This window comes from Scyliorhinus canicula, chromosome 1 (assembly GCF_902713615.1).
Source record: "Scyliorhinus canicula chromosome 1, sScyCan1.1, whole genome shotgun sequence".
NCBI classification, from domain to species: domain Eukaryota; kingdom Metazoa; phylum Chordata; class Chondrichthyes; order Carcharhiniformes; family Scyliorhinidae; genus Scyliorhinus; species Scyliorhinus canicula.
In genome coordinates, this window is record NC_052146.1 from 102394785 (window position 1) to 102417926 (window position 23142).

The window sequence follows — 23142 nt, forward strand, 5'->3', positions numbered from 1 at the left end:
AGGGATTAAGGGTTATGGTGTTCGGGCCGGAAAGTGGAGCTGAGTCCACAAAAGATCAGCCATGATCTAATTGAATGGCGGAGCAGGCTCGAGGGGCCAGATGGCCTACTCCTGCTCCTAGTTCTTATGTTCTTATGTTCCCCATATCAAAGATCTATCTAACCCACCTTGAATATAGTTCAGCCTTGAAAGAGATCATTGGAGCAATATACTAGGGCATTGAGACTTGCAAATCCTTCAGCCTAATTTTAAACAGCATGTGAGCAAGATGTCAAAACTCATCAGAAAAATGGTTAAATCAGTAGCAAAAAAAAGCTGAATATTAATTCCTATGACCTCATCGTCATGGTTGGAAAAGGTTAAAGAATGTGTTTGACAAGTTGCTTTGAGGAGCTAAATTATAACTATATATATTTTTTAATTTACTTGCTGCACAGGGTTCAATTGCCTCCAGCTGACTAGACGTGTCTCACAGGCCAGCTGAATCCAGGTCATACTCATGTATGTGTGCAGCAAATGTAACTTGGTTTCCAATGAAAGAGTCACATTGACCAAGCACATGTTGTCGCTGTCATCCAACCCTCATTCCCAATCCTCCCCCAGATACACTGCAAAATGAATGAGAAGCAACTTGTGTACAGAATGAGTCAGAAGTATAACAGCTGGTTCTTTGCTGAACTTTGTTCCATGGAGACTAGAGCCTATTTCCACCAGTATCATCATTCAACTCAGTCTCAGCCTTCATACATTTGCTGCCAAAAGACTCATCAAATCCTATCGGTAAATTTGACTATTTCAATGGCCAGCCTCCCATCTTGTACCCTTCATAAATTTAGTCATCTAAAACTCTGCAGCCTACATTGTAAGTGGCATCAGATTCGGTTCACCTGACATCCTCATGCTCGCTGACATACACTACCCCCAAATCTAGCATCCAATAAAACATTTTCATCCATACTTTTAATTCCACCATGGCCTTGTTCTGCTCTATCTCTGTCACCTTGTCCAGCCATATAACCCATCAAGATTATCCATATAGATCTAGTTCTGGCCTCCTGTGCACCCTGGGTTTTAATCACTGCACCACTGGTAGCTGTGCCTTCAGCTGCCTGGGCCCCAAGTTCTGAACTTCCCTCCCTGAATCACTCAACGTCTTAAGACACTTCTTAAAACCTACTTCTTCAGCCAAACTTTTGATCGTCTGTCCTAACATCAGCTTATGAAGCTCAGCATCAAACTTTCTGTGAAGTGCCTTGGGGTGTTTTATTATGTTAAAGGAGGGGCTACATAAATGCAAGTTGTTAACTCTTACTCAGGCCATGTTTTGACAAATTTGGATATTATGCTGCCCCTCAAAGTTTCCAGAGTAGAATCTAATCCAAGCATCAAGCTGCTAATGTACCCGTTCCTTCTCATTTTTGTCTTGCCACCACCCTGTTGGTAATTCCCAGTGGAATTGTTTCTGAATCTCAAAATATAGAACTCACTCTTTAGTCTGGGGTGCAATCCAATGGGACAAAACTCCCATACCTGCAATTTAAGTGATTGGATCCAAATACCAGCAAAATAGGAAAAAGTCTATTGTAAGTTTCCTCCAACAAACTTCTTTACTCCTTCAAAGTTCTATTCCACCTCCCTGGTAGAGCCCAATCTATCTCCATGAATCCCGTTGTCCAGTTATGGTCACGAGTCTCACTGCCAAATGTCCTGCTGTGTCTCTCGGGTTTTTCAGCCATGAGTCAGGGCCAAGTTCAACCAACACTTTTTTCAACTCCTGCCAAAATACCTCTATCTAGCTATATGTAGCCATGTTACCCCTGCACTCACTTGCATCCACTGGCCGCCACTGTGGAGCTTTTCTATTTCAGTTTCTTGATTCCCATGCTTCATGCCAACTCCTTTTCATCTCTTGCCTTCCATTAAGTTACTTACATTTACTCTTTCCTCATCTCCCACTTTAAACTAAATCAGAAAATGATGGAAACACAGTTAACAGATTATTGATCTTCCAGGTGTGTAACATTAGCTTAACTGATGGACAGCTATACAGTCAAGATCTACCTTTTCTTTTCACAAAAGACGCCAGACATGTCTCACATATCCAACATTCACATTTTTATTTCACTATCTGTAATTCTCTTCAACATTTCTTTTCTCTCTAGGGTTCTCAAGTGCATAGCGACTGTCCAATTTCTTGACCACTTCTCCCCAGCCACCACCCCATTACCTTCCGGGCCTCAATAAACTATTCTTTCTTTCCTTTCTTTCCCCAGACTGAGATCACCCTTTTCAAACACCCTGACAGTCCTGTGTAACTGGGATTGCAGTGCAGTCTCATCTCAAGCTCACTGTAGCCTTTGAAATAATTTGCCATGTTATCCTCCTCTACTGCTTTTCCCCATGGTCCACTCCACAGGATGGAACCATGTGAAGATGATCCTACCAGCACCATGTCTGCTCCTTCAAGACTCCTACAATTACAGTTGTGTCACAGGCTTCCACTCTTGTCCCTTCAAGACTCATCTACTTACAGCCACACAAATGGCATTATCTCTAAACATGGGATCACTTTCTATATGTATATTAACCATTTTCATCTCAATCATCATTCACGATAACTATGATATCTATCGGCTTTCCCTAAATCAAGTAATGGAAGAGGTAGAATTTAGCAAGACTGAATCCATCCTCCCATCTTTCACCGGGAGGTTTGCACTTTAGTGCCCCTCCATTCCCCCTCCCTTTAGATCAAGTCTGAAGCAAATCAATGTTGGTCCTGTCTGATGGTGAGCTTTGATCACAACACCCAGGTCCATTACCTATATCACTCTCTCTATCGCAAGCTCATCACCATCATTGTTAACTCATGCCTTTGTCATTTGAAAAAACTCATTAGCTTCCTGATTCCATCCTATAACTCCACCTCATCCAGAATTCTACTGCCACCAGCCTATCCAACACAAATTCCACCTCACCCATCACCCCCGATCCTCATCAACCACTAGTGGCTGCCCACCACCTGGCAAAATTTCAAAGCCAGCGGATCTCTCCAATGCACAAAATGGGGCGATATGTGGCCTCGCCATCGCGTTCCCCACTGAGGCCCCTTTTACAATGCGGGTCTTGCACTGAGCGCGTCGGGAAATATGCAATCAAAAGAGCTCGCTCTGGGACTTTCTCCCCCAATTAGTTGAATCATGCCCACATCATACCGTGCAATGTTTACTTCCCAGTCCTTATTTTGCAGTAGCCATGACTCAGTAATCTCTACTATGTCTGGTTGTATGATTGCCTCCGACAGCCCAGTTTTATTACAGGCAGTGTGCGCATTGCCGCACAGGCATTTTAACTCATTTTTAATAGGATTTCTTCTGTTTGTTTAATTGTCTTTTTGGATTCCCATTCCATAACTGTTTTTATTCCCTTGCTTTTATTGTATCCCTTACTCTATTCTTCCCTGCTGTGTTTACGTTCAGGATGCTTACCTATTCCCCCTGCCCAACTAACTAGTTTAAAGCCTTTGCCACCTCCTGGTTTACCTTTTTTCTAGGACACAGGCCCTGTGTAAAGGCAGAGCTCACCCATCTGTACAGCTTCTCCCTGGTCCTGACCCGATGCCAGAGTCCCAAGTTAAGGCATCCCTCTTTCCCAAACAAGTCCTTTAGTCACATGTTAATTCTGACCTGTCTGATCCTTTGTTAATTTATTTCTGCCTCAGGAAATAATCCAGAGCCTATTACCCTCAAGATCGTTATTAATTTAGAGGCTAGTGCTTGATACTCTTTCAGCAGACACCTCTTTGCTGTCCTACTTAGGTCATTTGCTCCCAATATAGAACATAGAACAGTACAGTACAGAACAGGCCCTTCGGCCCTCGATGTTGTGCCGAGCAATGATCACCCTACAAGCCAACGTATCCATCCTATACCAGTAACCCAACAACCCCCCCATTAACCTTATTTTTTAGGACACTAAGGGCAATTTAGCATGGCCAATCCACCTAACCCGCACATCTTTGGACTGTGGGAGGAAACCGGAGCACCCGAAGGAAACCCACGCACACATGGGGAGGACGTGCAGACTCCGCACAGACAGTGACCCAGCCGGGAATCGAACCTGGGACCTTGGAGCTGTGAAGCATTTATGCTAACCACCATGCTACCCGATATGGAGCATGATAACTGGATTCTTTTCCTTTCCCAGTTCCACTCCAGCCACTGATGTGGATATGACGTGCAGGATATTAAAGGTTACAGGAACTTCCGGTGGCAGCATGTAGGTGGAGGTCACGTTAGGTGGCTCCTGCTAGAGTCTCTGGTTTTGGACTTTTATACCCGGTTGTCGATGAGTTGCCGTGGGAAGTCATAAGGAAGTGGAGGGGTATCAAAACCCCAGAAGAAAGGTGCTGGAAAGAAGGAGCCAGTGAATGTCCACCGGCAAGTGAGGCTGAGATAGCAGGGGCTGGGTCATCACGGGGGGCCACTTCCCTCCTGCTGGAAACTCTGACCAAGGTGGTGACGGTGGAGTTTGAGAGTCTATTTGCCAAGCATATGGAGGTGCTTCGGAGGGAGAAAATGGGTTTGATGAAAGAGTGGGTAAAGATGGCAGCGATGAAGGCAGCGGTCAAGGTTCGGGAGCAAGAAGCGAAGCTGAAGGAGGTGGAGGAGGCCTTGTCACAACACAGTGACCAGTTCACCTCAATGGGTGAGGATCTGTGGAGGGTGGCGGAGGCCATCAAAGGGCGCAGAGGGTGGAGGGTAGGTCAAAGAGGCAAAACTTGTGAATCGTATGGGGGGGGGCGATCAAATAATTTGCGGACTTGATGGGAGGGGGAAGATTCCTCCGGCTAAGAATTGGACAGGGCACATTAATCGCTCAGGTTAAAGCCTAAAGCGGATGAGCCACCAAGGGCAGTTATAACTTTCACACTTAGGTGAAAGAAAAGGCTTTGAACTGGGTGAAGCAGAGGCGAGCTGTGAAGTGGGAGAGCGTTGGTATATGAATATACCAAGAACAGACGGCGGAGTTGGCGAGAAGGCGGGTGGCCTTTGGACGGGTGAAGGCGGCATTGTATGGCAACGGAGTGAGATTTTGAGTGGTCTACCCTGCGAAGCTGAGAGTGACTCACAAATAGAGGGATTTTTACTTTGAAACGGTGGAAGCATTTGCTAAGGCTGAAAGACTGGGACAGAGAGAGTTGGGACTTGGACTTGGTTTATGGGGACGGGGGTGGTGATTTTCTTACTAAGGGTTTTCTATTTGACTGGGGTTTTGCTTTCTGTCTCTTGAATGGGCGGCTTTGTTTACATGTTCTGGGTTTTGGTTTCTTTTTTCCTTATGGTTGCGGTTCTGTATTGCTTCTTGGTTTAAGGGAGGTGGGGCCAGGGTGGCTCTGGCAGGGGACACTTCACTAGCAAAGATGGGTTGGCTAGTGAATGCGAGTGTGGTGGTGGTTGGGTGGGGGGCTGCAGTCATTGGAACCTGATTGAACAGGCTTTGATGGACCTGGGAGGTTTGAATGGGGGAAAGAGAGGATCGATACTCGGTGAGGTGTTTGCAAGATGAAGCGGATGGAGGGATTCTGGAGAGGGGGGTGGACAGGTCCCAGGTGGTCTGGGAGGCTCTGATGGCAATGGTGGGGGGGGTGATCTAATTTAAGGCTAAGGTGGATACGGAGGAGAGGAAGGAACATCAATGAATGATTGAAGAGATTTTGGAGGTGGATGAGAGGTATGCGGGGGACCCGGACCTCCTGATAAAGAGGAAGGAGTTGCAAGTGAGGTTTGACCTATTGTCCATGGGGAAAGCAGTTTGTCAGTTAAGAAGGGCAAGGGCGGCTGTTTATGAGAAGGCAGGGTATATGGTAGCAGGTCAGCTCCGTGGGAAGGCCGCGGCAAGGGAGATAGTTCAGATGTGGGACAGGATGGGGGAGTTAGTGGCGGCTCCAGAACAGGTTAATAAAGGTGTTTGAGGAGTTCCACAGGGACTTGTACAGGTCAGAGCCACCGGACGAGGAGCAGGAGATGAAAGAGTTTTTGGGAGGGCTAGAGTGCCCAAGATTGGGGGAGGTAGAGAGGGCAGCATTGGAGGAGCTGGTGGGGGTGGAGCAGGTAAAGGTGGCGATTGGGATGAGACAGGCAGGGAAGGCGGCGGGGTACAATGGGTTCCCGTTCAAATTTTATAAAAGAAAGGATAGGCTGGTGCCACTGATGGTGGGAATGTTTAATGACATGATGGTCAGGGGTGTCTTGCCACAGATTATGGGACAGGCATCTATCTAGTTGTTACAAGGACAAGGATCCGGTGGAATGTGGGTTGTACAGGCCCATATCTCTACTGAACGTAGACACCAAGATATTGGCACGGTTGCAGGGGTGCCTTCCAAAGGTGACTGGGGAGGACCAGACGGGGTTCGTAAAAGGAAGACAGTTGTCCTCAAATGAGAGGAGGCTAGTGAATGTGGTGCTTTCTCTGGCAGATGGAAGGGAGGCAGCGTTTGATCAGGCAGAGTGAAGTTACTTGATGGCAGTATTGGAGAAATTTGGGATTGGGCTGAAGTTTGTGGCCTGGGTGCAGCTGCTTTACAAGGGGACGAAGGCGAGGGGACGTAGAAACAGTATGCACACAGGGTATTTTGCATTGCACCGAGGTATGAGGCAGGGATGCCCCATGTCCACCCTTCTGTTTGGGTTGGCTATAGAACCCTTGGCCATTGCACTAAGGAGCTTGGGGTTATGGAACATAAGGTGTCCTTTTCTGCAGATGACTTGCTGCTGTATATTTCAGAGCCAAGCTCGTCGGTGGAGAGTATAATGGGGCTGCTATAGAGATTTGGGACATTTTCAGGGTACAAATTGAATTTAGGGAAAAGTGGGTCCTTTGTGATCTCCTCTCCAGCAGTGGGAGCAGATGTTGGGGAGCTGCCATTTCATCTGGCGGCACTATTGGGAAGGTTGGGATGATCTGCTTTCAAAAATCTATTACCTGCACCAGCCAAAACTTCTTGCCCAACTGTGTACTCTTAAATCACCCTCCCAGAAACAGATCCTTCATTTCCTTAATGCCCCTCTCTTCTCATTTTAGCTATCTGGAGATTGAGCAGGGCTTCCCAAGTTTAATTTCATTAGCTTGGTGGAGAGGGTGAAGGCTGATTTGCTGTGGGACAATCTTCCTTTGTCATTGAAGGGCCAAGTGCAGGCAGTAAAGGTGAATGTTTTGCTGCAATTCTTCCTCTTGTTTCAATGCCTGCCGGTATTTTTGCCCAAGGCGTTTATTTAGGGGGTGGACAGGTTGATCTTGTTTGTTTGGGCGGGGAAGGTGGCTAGGATTAGGAAGATAGTACTGCAGAGGAGATAGCAGGTGGGGTGGGGGAAGCATCAAATTTGATGTATTCTTATTGGGTGGTAAATGCAGACAAAATTTGGGGATGGAGCAGCAGGGAGGGTGGTTTTTTCGAGGATAGAGGCAGGCTCTTGCAGGGGATCGGGATTGCAGGCGCTGGCAACAGCGCCACTCCCGATGATCCCAGGGAAGTATTGTCAGTCCAGTGGTCACGTTGAAGATCTGGAGGCAGTTCAGGCAGCATTTTAGGTTTCACAATCGACAACAACCCCATAAAAACCCCCATTTTATATTGGGAGCTGGGTCGTGAGGGTGCCAATTAGAGGGAAATCATGGCTTCGAGCCAGGGAGGATGGACACAAGGTTCTGGGGATGGGAAGAGAGGGGGATTAAGGAAATGAAGGATCTGTTTCTGGGAGGGCGATTTAAGAGTACACAGTTGGGCAAGAGGTTTTGGCTGGCGCAGGTAATAGATTTTTGAGAGCAGGTCTTCCCGACCTTCCCAATAGTGCCTGCCTCCTCATTGCTGGAGACAGTGCTATCAAGGGGTGGGAGAGAGGGGGTCGTCTGGGCGATATGCAGGAGGGCTTTGGATGAGGATGGGGTGTCCACGGAGGGGTTAAGGACGGAGTGGGAGGAAGAGGGAGGAATGGTGCGAGGTGCTGCAGAGGGTAAATGCCTCAACTTTGCCCTCGATGCTGGGGCTGATACACTGATCATAGTGCAGAGGGTGCACCTTACAAAGTCTAGGATAAACCCACTGTTCAAAGGGGTGGAGGATGCCTGTGAGCAATGTGGGAGGGGGGCCTGCGAATCATGTACATATGTTTTGGTCCTGCCTGAAGTTGGAAAGTTTTGGAGGATGGAGTTCAGCGCCATTTCAGCAGTTCTGCATGTGGACATGGAGCCCAGTCCCACAGAAGTCAGATTTAAAGTGGTGTTGGAGCAGCTGGCGGCTGCGGAGGTAGATTGTAAAACTGTTGAAAATTTGTTGAATAACAATTCTTTTAAAAAAGATTAACAATTATAAAGTAGGAATAAAGATATTTGGGATTCAGGGCTTTCTAAATAGAGAAATACAGTTCAAACATTGCAAATAGAGCCTTTCACATTCCACATTCCCACCCACTCTCCACATGCTGAGATTCCAAAGACCAAATATCTATTTATCTCAGCCTTAAATACATTCAACGATGGAACACCCACAACCCTCTCAGCGAGAGAATTCAAAAGAATCACAATTGATTGAGGAAATTGCTCCTCTTCCTTGTCCCAAATGATTGGCCTTTTATCTTAAAAGGAAGGAAAGGAGAGAATTCTAAAGGGGTGCTGCAACAGAGAAACCGGAGGTATGGGTGCTCAAATGACTGAACTTGGCAGAGCAGGTCACAAAAATGTGGTTAAAGATATTTAGGATTCAGACTTCTGGTGGCAGCTATGCAGCAATAAGTCACACATTTGGTGGCTCCCGCTCTGGTCGGACTTTTGGGCCTTTCCCCCGGACTTTTTCCGGTTTTAAACGGAAAATTTGTAGGTTGAGGCAGCTGGGCACTGTTTCCTCGCATTGGTTTATGGAAAAAAGGATTAGAAGTGTGCGAAAGGGCAGAAACAAGAAGCCAGTAGTGAGCTGTGTTGAAGCTGTAACGGGAGACAGTATGGCCGAGGGACGGACCCCTGGGATGGCAGCGAAGCGTTCAACGGACCCAGTGATGCGGGCCATTCAGGATGGCTTCACCAGACAGAAGCGGGAATGCCTGGACCCGATCAAAGAATCAATTGATCACCTGGAGAGCAGACTGGACGCCCATGACCGGACGATTCAGAAGGTGGAGAAGGCGCTGCTGGAACAAGAAGAGCATCAAACGACAGTGGAGCTGGAGGTGAGGATGCTTCGGGAACAGCAGAAAAGGCTCTTGGAGAAGGTGGATGACCTTGAGAACCGGTCCTGCCGGCAGAACGTAAGAATTGTCGGGCTCCCGGACAAGATAGAGCCGCTGGCAATTGCTCTGAGGGCCTCAAGGGGCTGGAAGGGGTTGGTCTGGGGAGGGGTGGAGCACAGAGACTCACTGTATGCGGATGACTTACTGTTATATGTCTCAGACCCAATGGAGGGGATGGGGGAAATTATGGGAATCCGGCCGGTTTTCGGAGTACAAACTTAATATGGGGAAGAGTGAGTTGTTTGTGGTTCAGGCGAGAGGTCAGGAGAGGCGACTAGGGGAACCGCTGTTTATATGGGGACAGTTTTAGGTACTTGTGTATTCATGTGGCGAGGGATTGGGACAGGCGACACAAATTGAACCTGGCCCGGTTGGTCGACCAGATGGAGGAGGATTTCCGGAGATGGAATGCGCTCCTGTTATCTGGCGGGTAGGATGCAGTCAGTAAAAATGACCTCCCGAGGTTCCTTTTCGTTTTTCAGTGCCTCCCCATCTTCGTCCTGCAGTCCTTTTTTAAGCGGGTCATTAAGATTGTCGCGTGTGTGTGTGTGTGGGGGGCGGAGGGGGGCAAGCCCCTGGGGTAAAAGAGGACAATGCTCGAGGGGAATCGGGGAGATGTGGGCTGGCGCTGCCAAATTTCAGTAATTACTACTGGGCGGCAAACATAGCCATGGTTGGGAGGTGGCTGGTGGGGGGTGAGCCGGCGTGGGGAGGCGGCTTTGTGTAAGGGCACAGGGTTAGGTGCACTGGTGACGGTGCCCCTGCTGTTCCTGCCGACGCAGTACTCCACCAAGGCAGTTGTGGTGTCGGCCCTGAGAGTTTGGGGAGAGTGGTGGAGGCATGTGGGAGCAGAGGGGGCATCGGTGTGGTCCCCAATCTGCGACAATCATAGGTTTGCCCCTGGAGGATGGACGGGGGGTTCCGAATTTGGCAGAGAGCGGGGATTAACAGGATGGGGTCTTGTTCTTGGAAGGTAGTTTCCCAAGTATGAGGACGCTGGTGGAGAAGTTTGCATTCGCTGGGGGAAATGAACTCCGATATTTACAGGTACGGGACTTTTTGCAGAAGCAGGTAGCAACCTTCCCACTCCTGTCGTTAAGGGAGATTCAGGATAGGGTGGTCTCTAGGATGGATAGGGGAGATGAGCGTCTTGGACATATATAGAGAGCTTATGGGTTCGGAGGAAATGCAAACCGAGGAGCTGAAGCAAAAGTGGGAGGAGGAGCTGGGGGAAAGAGATAGACGAGGGCCTTTAGGCGGACGCGTTAGGAAGGGTCAATGCTACCGCAACATGTGCCAGGCTCAGCCTGATACAATTCAAGGTTGTTCACCGGGCTCACATGACAGTGGCCCGGATCAGCAGGTTTTTTGGGGTGGAGACTAGGTGTGCGAAGTGTGCGGGGGGCAAGTGAACTATGTCCACATGTTCTGGGCATGTCCAAAGCTGAGGGGATTTTGGCAGGGGTTTACCGACACCATGTCCACAGTATTAAATATGAGGGTGGCAATGAGTCCGGAGGTGGTGATTTTAGGGGTATCACAGGACCCGGGAATCCAGGAGGAGGAAGAGGCAGATGTTCTGGCATATATTGCTGGCATGGAGGGACTCAAAGCCCCCGAAATTGGAGACCTGGCTTTCACACACAGCAGGCTTCCTCTGCCTGTAAAAATTAAGTTTGCCTTGAGAGGGTCTCTGCTGGTGTTCGCCCGGAGGTGGTAACCATTTGTCGACTGCCTCGCAGAGAACTAATGTATATATTTCTCTTGTTATGTATATTGTTGATTTTGTTGCTGTTAAAAAGCCAAAGAAATACCTCAGTAAAACGTTTATTAAATAAAAGATATTTGGGATTTGGGGCTTTGTAAATAGAGGCATAGAGTATAATGATTGTAAAATAAGTTATGCTTAACTTATATAAAACACTGCTTTGGTCTCAAAAGAAACATTGTGTCTAATTCTGAGCACCACACTATAGAAACATAGAAGATAGGAGGCCGCCTTTTGGCCCTTCGAGCCTGCTCCACCATTCATCATGATCATGGCTGATCATCCAACTCAATAGCCTAATCCTGCTTTCTCCCCATAGCCTTCTAAACTCTAAACCTCTCTCGCAATGAAGGCCAACATATCATTAGCTTTCTTTACCGCCTGCTGCACCTGCAAGCTTACCTTCTGAATGGTGAACAAGGACACCCAGGTCCCGCTGCACCCTCCCCTCTCCCAATTTACAACCATTTAAGTAGTAATCTGTCTTCCTGTTTTTGCTTTCAAAGTGAATAACCTCACACATATCCAAATTATACTGCATCTGCCATTGATTTGCCCACTCGCCCAACTTGTCCAGATCATGCTGTAGGATCCCTACATCCTCATCACAATTCACCCTCCTACCTAACTTGGTGTCATCTGCAAGCAGTATGTGAAGCTTTTATAGAGAGTGCAGCAAAGGTGTACAAGAATAGTTCCAGGGATGAGATGCATAATTAAGAAGATAGACTAGAGAAGCTAGGGTAATTTTCATTTGAGAAGATTGAGCTGAGATTTGATGGAGATGCTCAAAATCATGAGGGATCTAGACAAAGGAAATATGGAGAAAATGTTCGGCAGAAGGGTCCACATTGAGGAGACACTGATTTAAGGCGACTTGTTTAAAAAAGCAATGATGACACAAAGAAGAGAGAGGGAGAGGGAGAACAAAAACTCCTCTGGATCCAATCCTTAAACAGGTTTAATCTATTTTGCAAACTAACAGACTTTAAACAAGTAATTGTGAAGCAGTGACATGCACTGGTAAGATTTTACCTGAACCTGGATATGCATCAACAGATCGGTTCCCTGTTGCAGTTTCAGATTCACTGCTTTGAACCACTTCATTTTTAACTATGTAAAGAACAAAGATGAAAAAAGTCAAAGGAGCAGACAGATCACTCATCCTGTCACATAAAACCCATTGTTCTCAAATGAAGAAATAATTCACGCACAATGGGATTGCATAGCATGGTAAACAATGAGGAAGGCAACAGGTGGAAGGTTAAACGAAAATGTAACAAAAATTGCAATTTAGCTATAAAAAGCAACAAAATATAAAGAATATGAAATAAAACATGCAAGGACTAACAAAGCTCAAATGTTTTGACAAATAATTATGTTCATTATCACAAGTCGGCTTACATTACCACTGCAATGAGTTACTGTGAAAAGCTCCTAGTCGCCACATTTCGGCGCCTGTTCGGGTACACTGAGGGAGAATTCAGAATGTCCAATTCTGAATACAGTTTATTAACAGAAAGAAAGTGGTGAGACAATAATGATCAATGAAAGAAAACAAGACAATTTTGTAAACAGGATGAGAATTATTGATGTTAGCCAGCACATGCCCAAATTGGAGAGAATTGATGAAGGAAAAAAGTTATAACTATGCAGGTCTGCCCTGCCTGCCAAATAGTCAACGGAGCAGCTGGTGCAAATTATAAATTCCATTTGTAAAAAGTAATGTGTGGTCTCGCTATTCAGATCAGAAGATGAAAGTTCAAGTTTCAATTGCGTTATCTAGTTGTAGCCAGGGTAGCAACCAGTGCCCTCAATGTTGGAGCTAAATAACGCAGTAGGTGGAAAAAGAGAAACATGCCATGACTTCACTCCCAGTAATCAATACTGAAAGTGGGCAAATGGATTTTGAAAGCCAGAGCGGTCAAAAAAGTACTGATACTTTTCAGTAATCATGAGGGGACTTCCGGTGAAGGCCAGGGAGTGAGCAGTCACACATTTGGCAGCTCCTGCTCCAGGTGGCTGTTTTGGACCTTTCCCCTGTTTGCTGGGAGGATGTTTTGGTGAAAAAAGGTGACGGAAGACATTAACCTCCACTGGTGGATTGAAGCACAGACCAGAAGTGGGTTGAAAAAAGGGAGCAGTTGGAGCAAGAGAATCTTAGTGCGACACAGGTCAAGATGGCGGAGGTCTGCCCTGCCTGCCAAATAGTCAACGGAGCAGCTGGTGGACTTCTCAAATGAGAAGTTCAGCCGGCAGGGGAGGGAAGCACAGGAAGATATAGCCAAGGCAGTGAAACCATTAAAAGCAGGAATTGATTATGTGGAACAGAGGCTGGAGTCTCGGGGCCAGGCCATCGGAAAGTGGATGAGGTGGTGGAGGAGCACAAGAAGCAGCTTCACTCGTTGGCGGCCGAGATTGGAATGATGTGAAAGATCCAGAAGCGATTAAAGGTGAAGGTGGAGGACCTGGAGAATCGCTCCTGGAGATCAAAATCTAAGAATTGTGGGGATGCCGAAAGGCATCTAGGGAGTGGACGCTGGCTCGTATGTAGCCAAGATACTGGGGATGTGGACAGGGGAGGGGGCCTTCGACCGACCCCTGGAGATCGGCAGGACGCACAGGGTGTTGATGAGGAAGCCGCAGGTGAACCAGCCGAGGGCAATCGTGGTGCGTCTTCACTGACTCCTAGTTAAAGAGATGTTGAGGTGGGCATGGCAGACAAAGATGTGCACCTGGGAAGGCAACGAGCTTCAGGTGTACCAGGACCTGGGCACAGACCTGGCAGAGGAGAGCCGGGTTCAATCGGGTGTACCCAGCCCGCCTCTGGGTGGCTTTTAACAGCCAAGAACAATATTTTGGAACAGCAGAGGCAGCGATCGAATTTTTAAGAGACAATAGACTGGCAGGAGGACGACGACATTGAACTGTGGAGGACATATTTGAGGAGATGTTTGCTTTTTCTGTCTTTTTTATTTGTATTTGTTGATTGTTGGGAGAACCTTTCTCCTTCGAGATGTTTTGCTGGTTTGATGACGGGATGTTTGGGGAGCATTGAGGGAGAGTGCGCCTTATTATGTTCCAGTGTTGTTTGTGTTACGGAGGTATGCAATCAGGGTGGCGGTGTTGGTAAATAAATGGGTGACATTTGAGGTGGAGAACATTGTGGCAGATTTGGGAGGGAGGTTGGTGATGGTGAGTGGGAAGCTGGAGGGGATGCTAGTGGTTTTGGTAAATGTCTATGCCCAAACTGGGACGATGTGGAGTTTATGAGGCTGGTCCTGGGGAAGATCCTGGACCTGGACTCGTACCGACTGATCATGGGAGGAGCCTTTAACACAGTCATTAGTCATGGAGCGATGGGGGGGTGATGATCCTTGGAGATTCGAGAGGCTGAGGGCGAAGGAGTTCCCGTACTTCCCCATGTGCACATGGTGTACTCTCGGATTGATTTTCTCGGGTGGACAAGTCGCAGTTGGCAGGGGTCGTCCACTCGGGGTACTCGACAATCGCGGTTTCAGACCACGTGCCCCACTAGGTGAACTTGCAAGTGGATTGGAGGGAGCCATCGCCCGTAGTGGAGACTGGACATAGGGTTGTTAGCGGATGAGGTGGAGTGCAAGAGGCTGAGGGCCGCCATTCGGGGTATGTGGAACTGAACGATACGGGGAGATCGCAGTCACCAAGCTTTGGAAGATGCTCAAGGAAGTGGTTCGGAGGCAGTTCATATCTATCCAGGTGCATAGTGAAAAGGTGGAGTGAGCAGAGACGACAAGGTTGGTGGAAGAGATTCTGCGGCTAGACAGGAGGTATTCGGAGGAGGGATTGTTGGAGAAGAGGCAGCTGCTCCAGATGGAGTTCGGGTTGGTGTCCACAGGGAAGGAAGTAGGTTAGTTGTGGAGGGCCAGAAGGGCACTGTATGAGAACAGGAAAAGGTGAGTAGGATGCTGGCGCACCAACTCAGGAATCAGGAGGTGGCGAGGGAGATTAGAAGGGTGAAGGATGGGAGGGGTGGAGTTGCACCAGACCCGGTGGGAGTGAATGGGGTATTCGTGGAGTTTTACAGGAGGCTTTATGATTTGGAGCCCCTGGCCCCCGGGGCGGGGCAGGGTGGGAGTACTTGTGGGGAGTGTTCGAACGATTCGGGCAGGGGTTTGTGGTCTGGGTCCGATTGTTGTATTGGGTGCTGGTAGTTCAGCACAGGGTCATGCTATACCTGCTGCTTTATAGCTCGGACCCACTGGTAGGCATTGGGGGGGGAAAGAGATTATGAGTATTCCGGTTTGGCCGGTTTTCCGGATACAAGCTAAACATGGGGAAGAGTGAGGTGTTCCTAATCGAGGCCAGGGGGCGGGAGAAAAAGTTGGGAGAGCTGCCATTCAAGATGGTGGGGACGACCTTCAGATATTTGGGTATCCAGTTGTTGAGGGGATGGGAGCAGCTGCACAAGTTGAACTTGGCGCGGTTGGTGGAACAGATGAGGGGGGATTTTAAGAGGTGGGATGAGCTACCACTAGTCGCTGGCGGGACAGGTGCAGACAGTGAAAATAAAAGTGCTGCTGAGGCTCTGATTTGTCTTCCAGAACCTCCCGATCTTCGTCCCAATATCATTCTTTAAGAAAGTCAATACTTTGATCTCGGAGTTCTTGTGGGCAGGGAAAACCCCATGGGTTAAGGTGTTGTTGGAATGGGGGAGAACACATTAGCCTTGTCAAACATAATGAATTATTGGGAAGCAAACATTGCTTGGTGAGAAAGTGGGTCATGAGGGAGTGGTCGGCATTGGGAGATGGCCTCTTGCAGGGGTACGGATTTAGGGGCAAAGCTGACAGCGCCTCTGCCGTTCATGCTGGCCAAGTACTCCACAAGCCCAGTGGTGGTGGTGGTGACCCTGCGGATGTGGGGACAGTGAAGGCAGCATCAGAGGTTGCAAGGTGCCTCGGTGTGGGCACTGATTTGCGACAATCACAGATTTTCACCGGAAGGGTTGGATGCGTGGTTTCGGGGGTGGCGACAGTTAGAGATCGAGGGGTTTGGGGGCCAGTTTGTGGGGGGCAGCCTTGCGAATTTAGAGGACTTGGAGGAGGAATATGAGCTGCCCAGTGGAACGTGTTCAGATACTTATAGGCTTACAGACTTTGTGAGAAAGCAGGTGCCGTCCTTTCCCGCCCTTGGGATTACAGGACAAGATGCTATCGAGGGAAGGAGTGGGTGAGGGAAAGGTGTCCGACATCTTCAAGGACAGAAATGGGAGGAGGAACTGGGGGGGTGGAAATGGAAGCTTGGTTGGGGGAGGAGGCTGAGGAAGGTAAATGTGCACACATCGTGCAAGGCTCAGCCTTATTCAGTTTCAGATATTATATTGGGCACACATGATGGTGGCTAAGATGAGCAGGTTCTTTGAGAGTGTAGAGGACAGGTGTGGGTGGTACATGGGGAGGCCAGCGAACTGTGTCCACATGTTTTGGGCATGTCTGAAACTGAAGGGGTTCTGGCAGGGGTCCGAGGACGTAATGTCCGAGATGTTGAGGATGAATGTAGCCCCGGTTCCAGATGCAGCGATATTTGGAGTGTCAGAGGACACAGGTGGCCAGGGGGCAAGAGAGGCCGATGTTTTGGCCGTTGCCTCCCTGGTAGCCCGGAGAGATTTTGCTGGAGTGGAGGGACTCGGAGCCACTGAAATCGGGGGTGTGGGTGAGCGACCTGGCAGAATTCCCAAGGTTGGAGAAAATCAAGTTCGTCTTAAGAGGGTCGGTTGACGGGTTTGTCTGGAGGTGGAATCCGTTCATCGACTTCAAGGCAAATTGAAGCATCAGCAGCAGCAGGGGGAGATAAAGGGACTAAAATGGGGACGGCATAACTGGAGGAGGGGAATGGCAGGGGGGGGGGGGGGGGGGGGGGGCTGGGGTGTTGGTTATTTATTTATTTTGATGTTCCTGTTTGTTCTTGCTCTTGTGTTTGTTTGGATTTACTGTTCATGTAAATGCCTTAATAAAAAAAAAGTAATCAAGAACGAAAGGAACGATGCTGGAAAATCTCAGCAAGTCTGGCAGCATCTGTAGGGAGAGAAAAGAGCTAACGTTTCGAGTCCGATGACTCTTTGTCAAAGCTTCGTCTTTTTTCTCCCTACAGGTGCTTCAGACTTGCTGAGATTTTCCAGCATTGTCCCTTTCGTTTCAGATTCCAGCATCCACAGTAATTTGCTTTTAAAAGTAATCAACAGCTTGGCTCACCTTCTGTTTCATTCGGCAGAGTTAGGTTACTCGCCAGACTGCTGGCCTCAGACTTTTGCACATCATTTCTATTTGTGTGACTCTGCAGTCTGATTAGGTCCTGCAGCTCTCTAGTCCTGGGGAAATATGAAGGAAAAAAAGATTTCAATCCTTTCATACACTGTCATTATAAAACCCTAAAATTTTACATAATTAATTGGATTGTGGTTGTTGAAGCTTCTCCCCATCAACTATTTCTTAAGAATTTAAGGTGCATTCTATCTGATGTCCAGCCAGAAAGAGGATGAATTCCATCAACTTTCCCTGGACTAAATTTTACCAAGCAGCAGTGCATACGCATTTGTGGATATTTTCATCTTGTTTAATTGAAATCTAGGTGAAAATTGGAAAAGATAGATGCACATTAGCTTTTAATGCTAAAAATAAACTCAGCAGCTTGCAGTGCTGGGTTAGAAGGAAAGTTAGGTTGTTCGTAACAATGCATGAACACAGTGCACTTCTTTGAATCACAAGAAGAAAGGGTTGCTTACATTTTCATAAGTGACCTCTGCACAACATATTCTACATTAATATGTTTGTACTAAAAATACGAAATAGTTAGGCAATTTTTTGCCCATTTTGGCTGCATTGCATGTTAATATACATCACTCCACATGCCCACACTACATCTACACAGTATATGAACGGCACGATAGCACAGAGATTAGCACAGTTGCTTCACAGTGATTCCCGGATTGGGTCAGTCTGTGCAGAGTTTGCACTCTGTGGGTTCCCTACGGGTGCTCCGGTTTCCTTCCACAAGTTCTGAAAGATGTGCTTGTTAGGCGAATTGGACATTCTGAATTCTCCCTCAGTGTACCTGAACAGGTGCCGTAGTGTGGCGACTTGGTATTTTCACAGTAACTTCAATGCAGTGTTAATGTAAGCCTACTTGTGACACTAATAAAGATTATTAAATCTTTATTATTAATATTCCTATTCCACGCACAAATAGGGATATGGTGTTTTAAAACACACTTTTATTAAGAGTCTTAAAATTAACTTTATCATAAAGAAAATAGCTTATAATTACCAACTAAACAGTGTTTAACAAAGAAGTTATACACTAATTTAACTACCATCTTTCATCCCCACTCAAGCAAAATGCCTCAAGTCAAAATCCACCTTTCAATACAGTTAGCAAACCCTGAATACTTGCAGGACAGATATTTCTCGGATAAACCGCTTTGAGAGAGAGATCGTTCATGAAACTAGTTTGCAGATTCTTGCCTGTATCAAACTATTGCTTAACTCGCCAGCCTTTTCAGAAACAGATCAAAACTCAACATCTGGCTGCTTCAGCCCCTGGCTCCGCCCATTAGCTACATCATCTTACTAAAGGTAAACACAATAGGCGAGATCGACCAGTCATGCAGCACAGCTCGGTCGGTAGATGCCAAGAAATTCCTCTTCCGGGATCAACCTGGCTTACCATACTTCGCGAGATACGTGATCTCGCGATGTGAATCCCTCCCATTATCGGCGGGATCATTTTGTGCAAAATCTGTACATTAGAGTGAGACAGCCAGTTTCACTCTTAAATGCATTCGAGATCTACCCAAGATGTGGGATCTAATTCCCTTTCCTTGGGAGACCTCAGGCAAGCGCCATTCTGTGCTGGTCCCCACAAGCGGGAATCAGTGCCCCAAGGTGCTGGACCTGGGGGCAGGATGGCATCCTGGCACTGTGGCACTGCCAGGGGGTGCCAGCCTGGCACTGCCAAAGTGTCTATGTACCACTTCCAGCAGGCAGGCTGGCACCCTTGGAACGATCAGATCGGGCCTGGAGTGTGGATGGGGATGGAAGCACCAGGAAACATGGGTTAATTGCGCACTAAGACTCTGTTCCCATTCAAGTAGATTGCGCAGTCTCTTAATTATCTACTCCCCAGCAACCTTCAAAATTCCATTAGCCCAACTTTTACAATGCTTTATTTATCTCTTGTAGCTGAAATCACAGTGACTGCATTTGGGTCCCTTATGTTTTGCATAAATCACAATTACATGAAATGCTCTGGTTTAGATCTTTCATTTCAGTGTCCAATAGCACATACTTTTCTTCCATTTCTTCACATCCACCAGATGGTGCTCTGGGTTCTATTTGTACAAAGTACTTTCACTTTTACGAGCAGCAGTGTCTATCCCGCTCCCCCAACCCCAGTCAAATAATCAGCCAATACATGACATGACTCAACTGCCTACCATGAGAATTGGCTTCATACGATGCTAGGGTGGGAAGCTCATCATTCCACTGCCAAGAGATACCAATACCCCATTGGATATTGGCCATGTATTAAGTGCTCAATGGATATCTGGATTGAGGTTTGGAATTATGAACTTTTGACTCAAAGGTGAGAATGCCAATACCGAATCGAGGCTTACTTCAACTTAGCTACAGACACAAAGTTATTTTAATCTGATTTGCACCAAAGGTGTCAGAAACGGTTGCACATGTGCACTTGGCCACCAGTGCACGTGCCTTTCCAGTCTGCGGGTGCGTGGCAGGAGTTAATGATTTTGAAATCTTTAACAAGGGTCACTTGTGGAGTGGTCTTTTGATTGCAATGTCAACTTCCTTGCATTATTAAAATGTTGTTTTTATTTCAATAAGTGCAGTGTTTTACCACACAGCCCAGCTAGCTCGGTTGTTGGAGTGGCACAGTAGCACAGTGGTTCGAACTCTATGTGTCACAGGGACCCAGGTTCGATCCCGACCTCGAGTGGTTGTGTGTGGTGTTTGCACATTCACCCGGTGTCTGTGTGGATTTCTTACGGTTTCCACCTACAGTCCAAAGATGTGCAGGTTAGGTTGATTTGTCATGCTAAATTGCCCCTTCGTGTCTCAAGGTTAGGTGGGGTTTCGAGGATCAGGCGGAGAATTGGGCCTGGAGGGAGGTGTTCTTTCGGAGGGTCGGTGCAGACTTGCTGGGCCAAATGGCTGCCTTCGACAAAAAAAAAAAATGGGGGGGCATGGTGGCACAGTGGTTTGCACTGCTGCATCATTGCAGGAGTCCTGGGTTCGATTCTGACCTTGGGTGACTGTATGTATGGGGTTTGCACATTCTCCCTGTGTCTGCGTGGGTTTCCTCTGGGTGCTTCGGTTTCCTCCCACAGTCCAAAGATGTGCAGGTGAGGTGGATTGACCATGCTTAATTGCCCTTAGTGTCCAATCGTTAGTGGAGTTACAGGGATAGAGTGGAGATGTTGGTGCAGACACGATTGGCCGAATGTTCTCCTTCAGCACTGTAGGGATTCTATGATTCTATAATGGAACTCTTAATTTCAGGGTTATAGTTTCACGTCCCATATTGGGTGATGGCTTTTTTCCTTAAGTATCTTAAGCAATGTTTATTTTTAATTTTGTTTTTTTTAATTTGCTGACTGAAAAAAAATCTACCTGCCACTCCCAGGCATCTTGTATTCACTAGTGGAACTATTTGGAAATCAGTATTGCTATTTTTAAATCATTTACAAGCTTTTGCCGTAAATAATACTGACAAGAATGAATAACGGTCCAAAATAAAATCCATCACAGTCAAATTTTGAATAGTGCAGATAGATATATTAATAGAACCCATAGTTACTAAGCAAAACACATTTAAGTTCTTTCATTGACACTGTACCTCCGTAAGTATAGTAAGTGTTCTCTCAAATCTTGTGGCATAAGTGTAACCTGAAAATTACTGTTCATTAATATAAACAAGTTTAAATACAATACCGTAGCATTCAGTTACTGGTACGGTATTTGAACTGGGTGAAGGCAAGCTGCAGATTTTCTTCCTGCAGTTTTAATAACACAATCAGCACCCAAGGTATTAAAGATTTTAAATACGTAAACCCCGACAAACCTTAAAACTTGGTCATCTGTGGAATCTAAATCATGGCGTGATTTCTTCACCTGAAAAGCAAGTGATACAACTATTTATTCATAAAATAGTTGTACTAAATTTAAATGGACTATGTAATGAATTTTTAAAAGAGTTGGGAGGTATTGCGGTTTACAGTTTCTTCATTCAAGTCACAAATATATCCACCTTGCTAAACATCTCTTGCACACAATTCAAAGTAGTTACCCTTGTTGAGAATTTTTGGCACCCCTCCCCACAACCCCAGCAAGAATGGAGGACACAAAAGAACATGATTTGTGACACCTTGGGAGCTGGATCCTTATCTTAGTAACTGGGATTAACAGTTGCATTAACAGTTCAACGTTCAGGCAGGAAGGGGGGTCTGGGAGAGAAAGAGTACAAGCGGGAAAGGGCAAGCGCGCAGGGGGGGGTGGTTGCAGATGGATGCAAGAATCTCCAGAGACTTATTAAAAAGGTGGACAGAGGAGCATAGAGGCACCTAGACAAAAAACACAAATGAAAAATTCTCCCAAAAGTGGAACAGCACGCTGGGTTTTGAGAGATTCAGGATTGTAATGGAAAATCAACACAGTTAACGCATATAAAGTGGCTTTTTTCAAATCTAACTTTCTTTTGTCCAACTGTGTGGATTTTTGCTTTAAAGAGTGTGCAAATACCTCTCTCTCATTTATCAGTTAGTAACATTCCTGAAGTTATTGTTGATGTGGGAAGGTGGGGAGTATTGGCTGTATTCCCCAAGAGAATACATAAGCAAGTCATTTTTTGTGATTGGCAAAAGAAGCAATGGTAGCACGAGGGGGGAAAATGATCCAAACCACTCGCTTATTAGAAAGGCATTGTCTTCTGTTGCTGTTATTTCTTTCGCCAATTGCCTGAAATCTGCATTCTTTATCTCCACCACACTCTCAGGATCAATTGATAATTGGAGTTGAATCCTTACCTGCAATAACAGGGATTGAGCTAACCATTTGCTCCATTATAAAAAAAATTGGGCGCAGGCAGATTAAATTGTAAATAATTAGAACATAGAACTGTACAGCACAGTACAGACCCTTCGGCCCACAATGTTGTGCCGAACTAGTCTGAAACTAAGATAATATCAACCTATTCCCAATCATTCTAGTGCACTCCATATGCCTATCCAATAACTGCTTGAAAGTTCCTACAGTGTCCAACTCCACAATAGCTGGGAGTGCGTTCCACACCCTAACCACTCTGAGTAAAGAACTTTCCTCTGACATCCCTCCTATATCTTCCACCATGAACCTTATAGTTATGCCCCCTTGTAACAGCTACATCCACCCAAGGTAAAAGTCACTGAACGTCCATTCTATCTATCCCTCTCATCATCTTATACGCCTCAATTAAGTCACCACCCATCCTCCTTCGCTCCAATGAGAAAAGCCCTAGCTCCCTCAACATTTCCTCATAAGACCTACCCTCCAATCCAGGCAGCATCCTGGAAAATCTCCTTTGCACCCTTTCCAATGCTTCCACATCCTTCCTATAATAAGGTGACCAGAACTGCACACAATACTCCAAATATGGTCTAACCAAGGTCTTGTACAGTTGCAACATAACCTCACTCAATCCCCCTGTTAATAAATGCGAACACACTATAGGCTTTCTTCACAGCTCTATCCACTTGGGTGGCAACTTTCAGAGATTTATGGACATGAATTCCAAGATCTCTCTGCTCCTCCACATTCGTCAGAACCCTACCATTAACCCTGTAATCCGCTTTCAAATTTGTCCTATCAAAATGAATCACCTCACACTTATCAGGGTTAAACTCCATCTGACACTTTTCATCCTAGTTCTGCATCCCAGCAATGTCACTTTGCAGCCTACAACAGCCCTCCACATTATCCACTACTCCATCAATCTAGGTGTCATCAGCACATTTACTAACCCAACCTTCAACTCCATCATCCAAGTCATTGATAAAAATCA

At 46.6% G+C, this 23142-nt stretch overlaps 1 protein-coding gene across 5 annotated transcripts in view; it reads right to left on the reverse strand.

Moving 5' to 3' along the window:
- LOC119965695 (eyes absent homolog 3-like) overlaps nt 1-23142 on the reverse strand; it is a 124705-nt gene that overhangs the window by 49117 nt on the left and 52446 nt on the right. For 2 of the 5 annotated variants that reach the window (XM_038796458.1, XM_038796477.1), the window contains 3 exons: nt 21169-21218; nt 17283-17398; nt 12085-12162 (listed from right to left, as the gene is read on the reverse strand). In XM_038796458.1, coding sequence (XP_038652386.1) covers nt 12085-12162; nt 17283-17398; nt 21169-21218 — 244 coding nt within the window. The remainder of the gene's footprint in view (nt 1-12084; nt 12163-17282; nt 17399-21168; nt 21219-23142) is intronic. The other 3 variants (XM_038796485.1, XM_038796463.1, XM_038796470.1) reach the window with 2 other exon arrangements.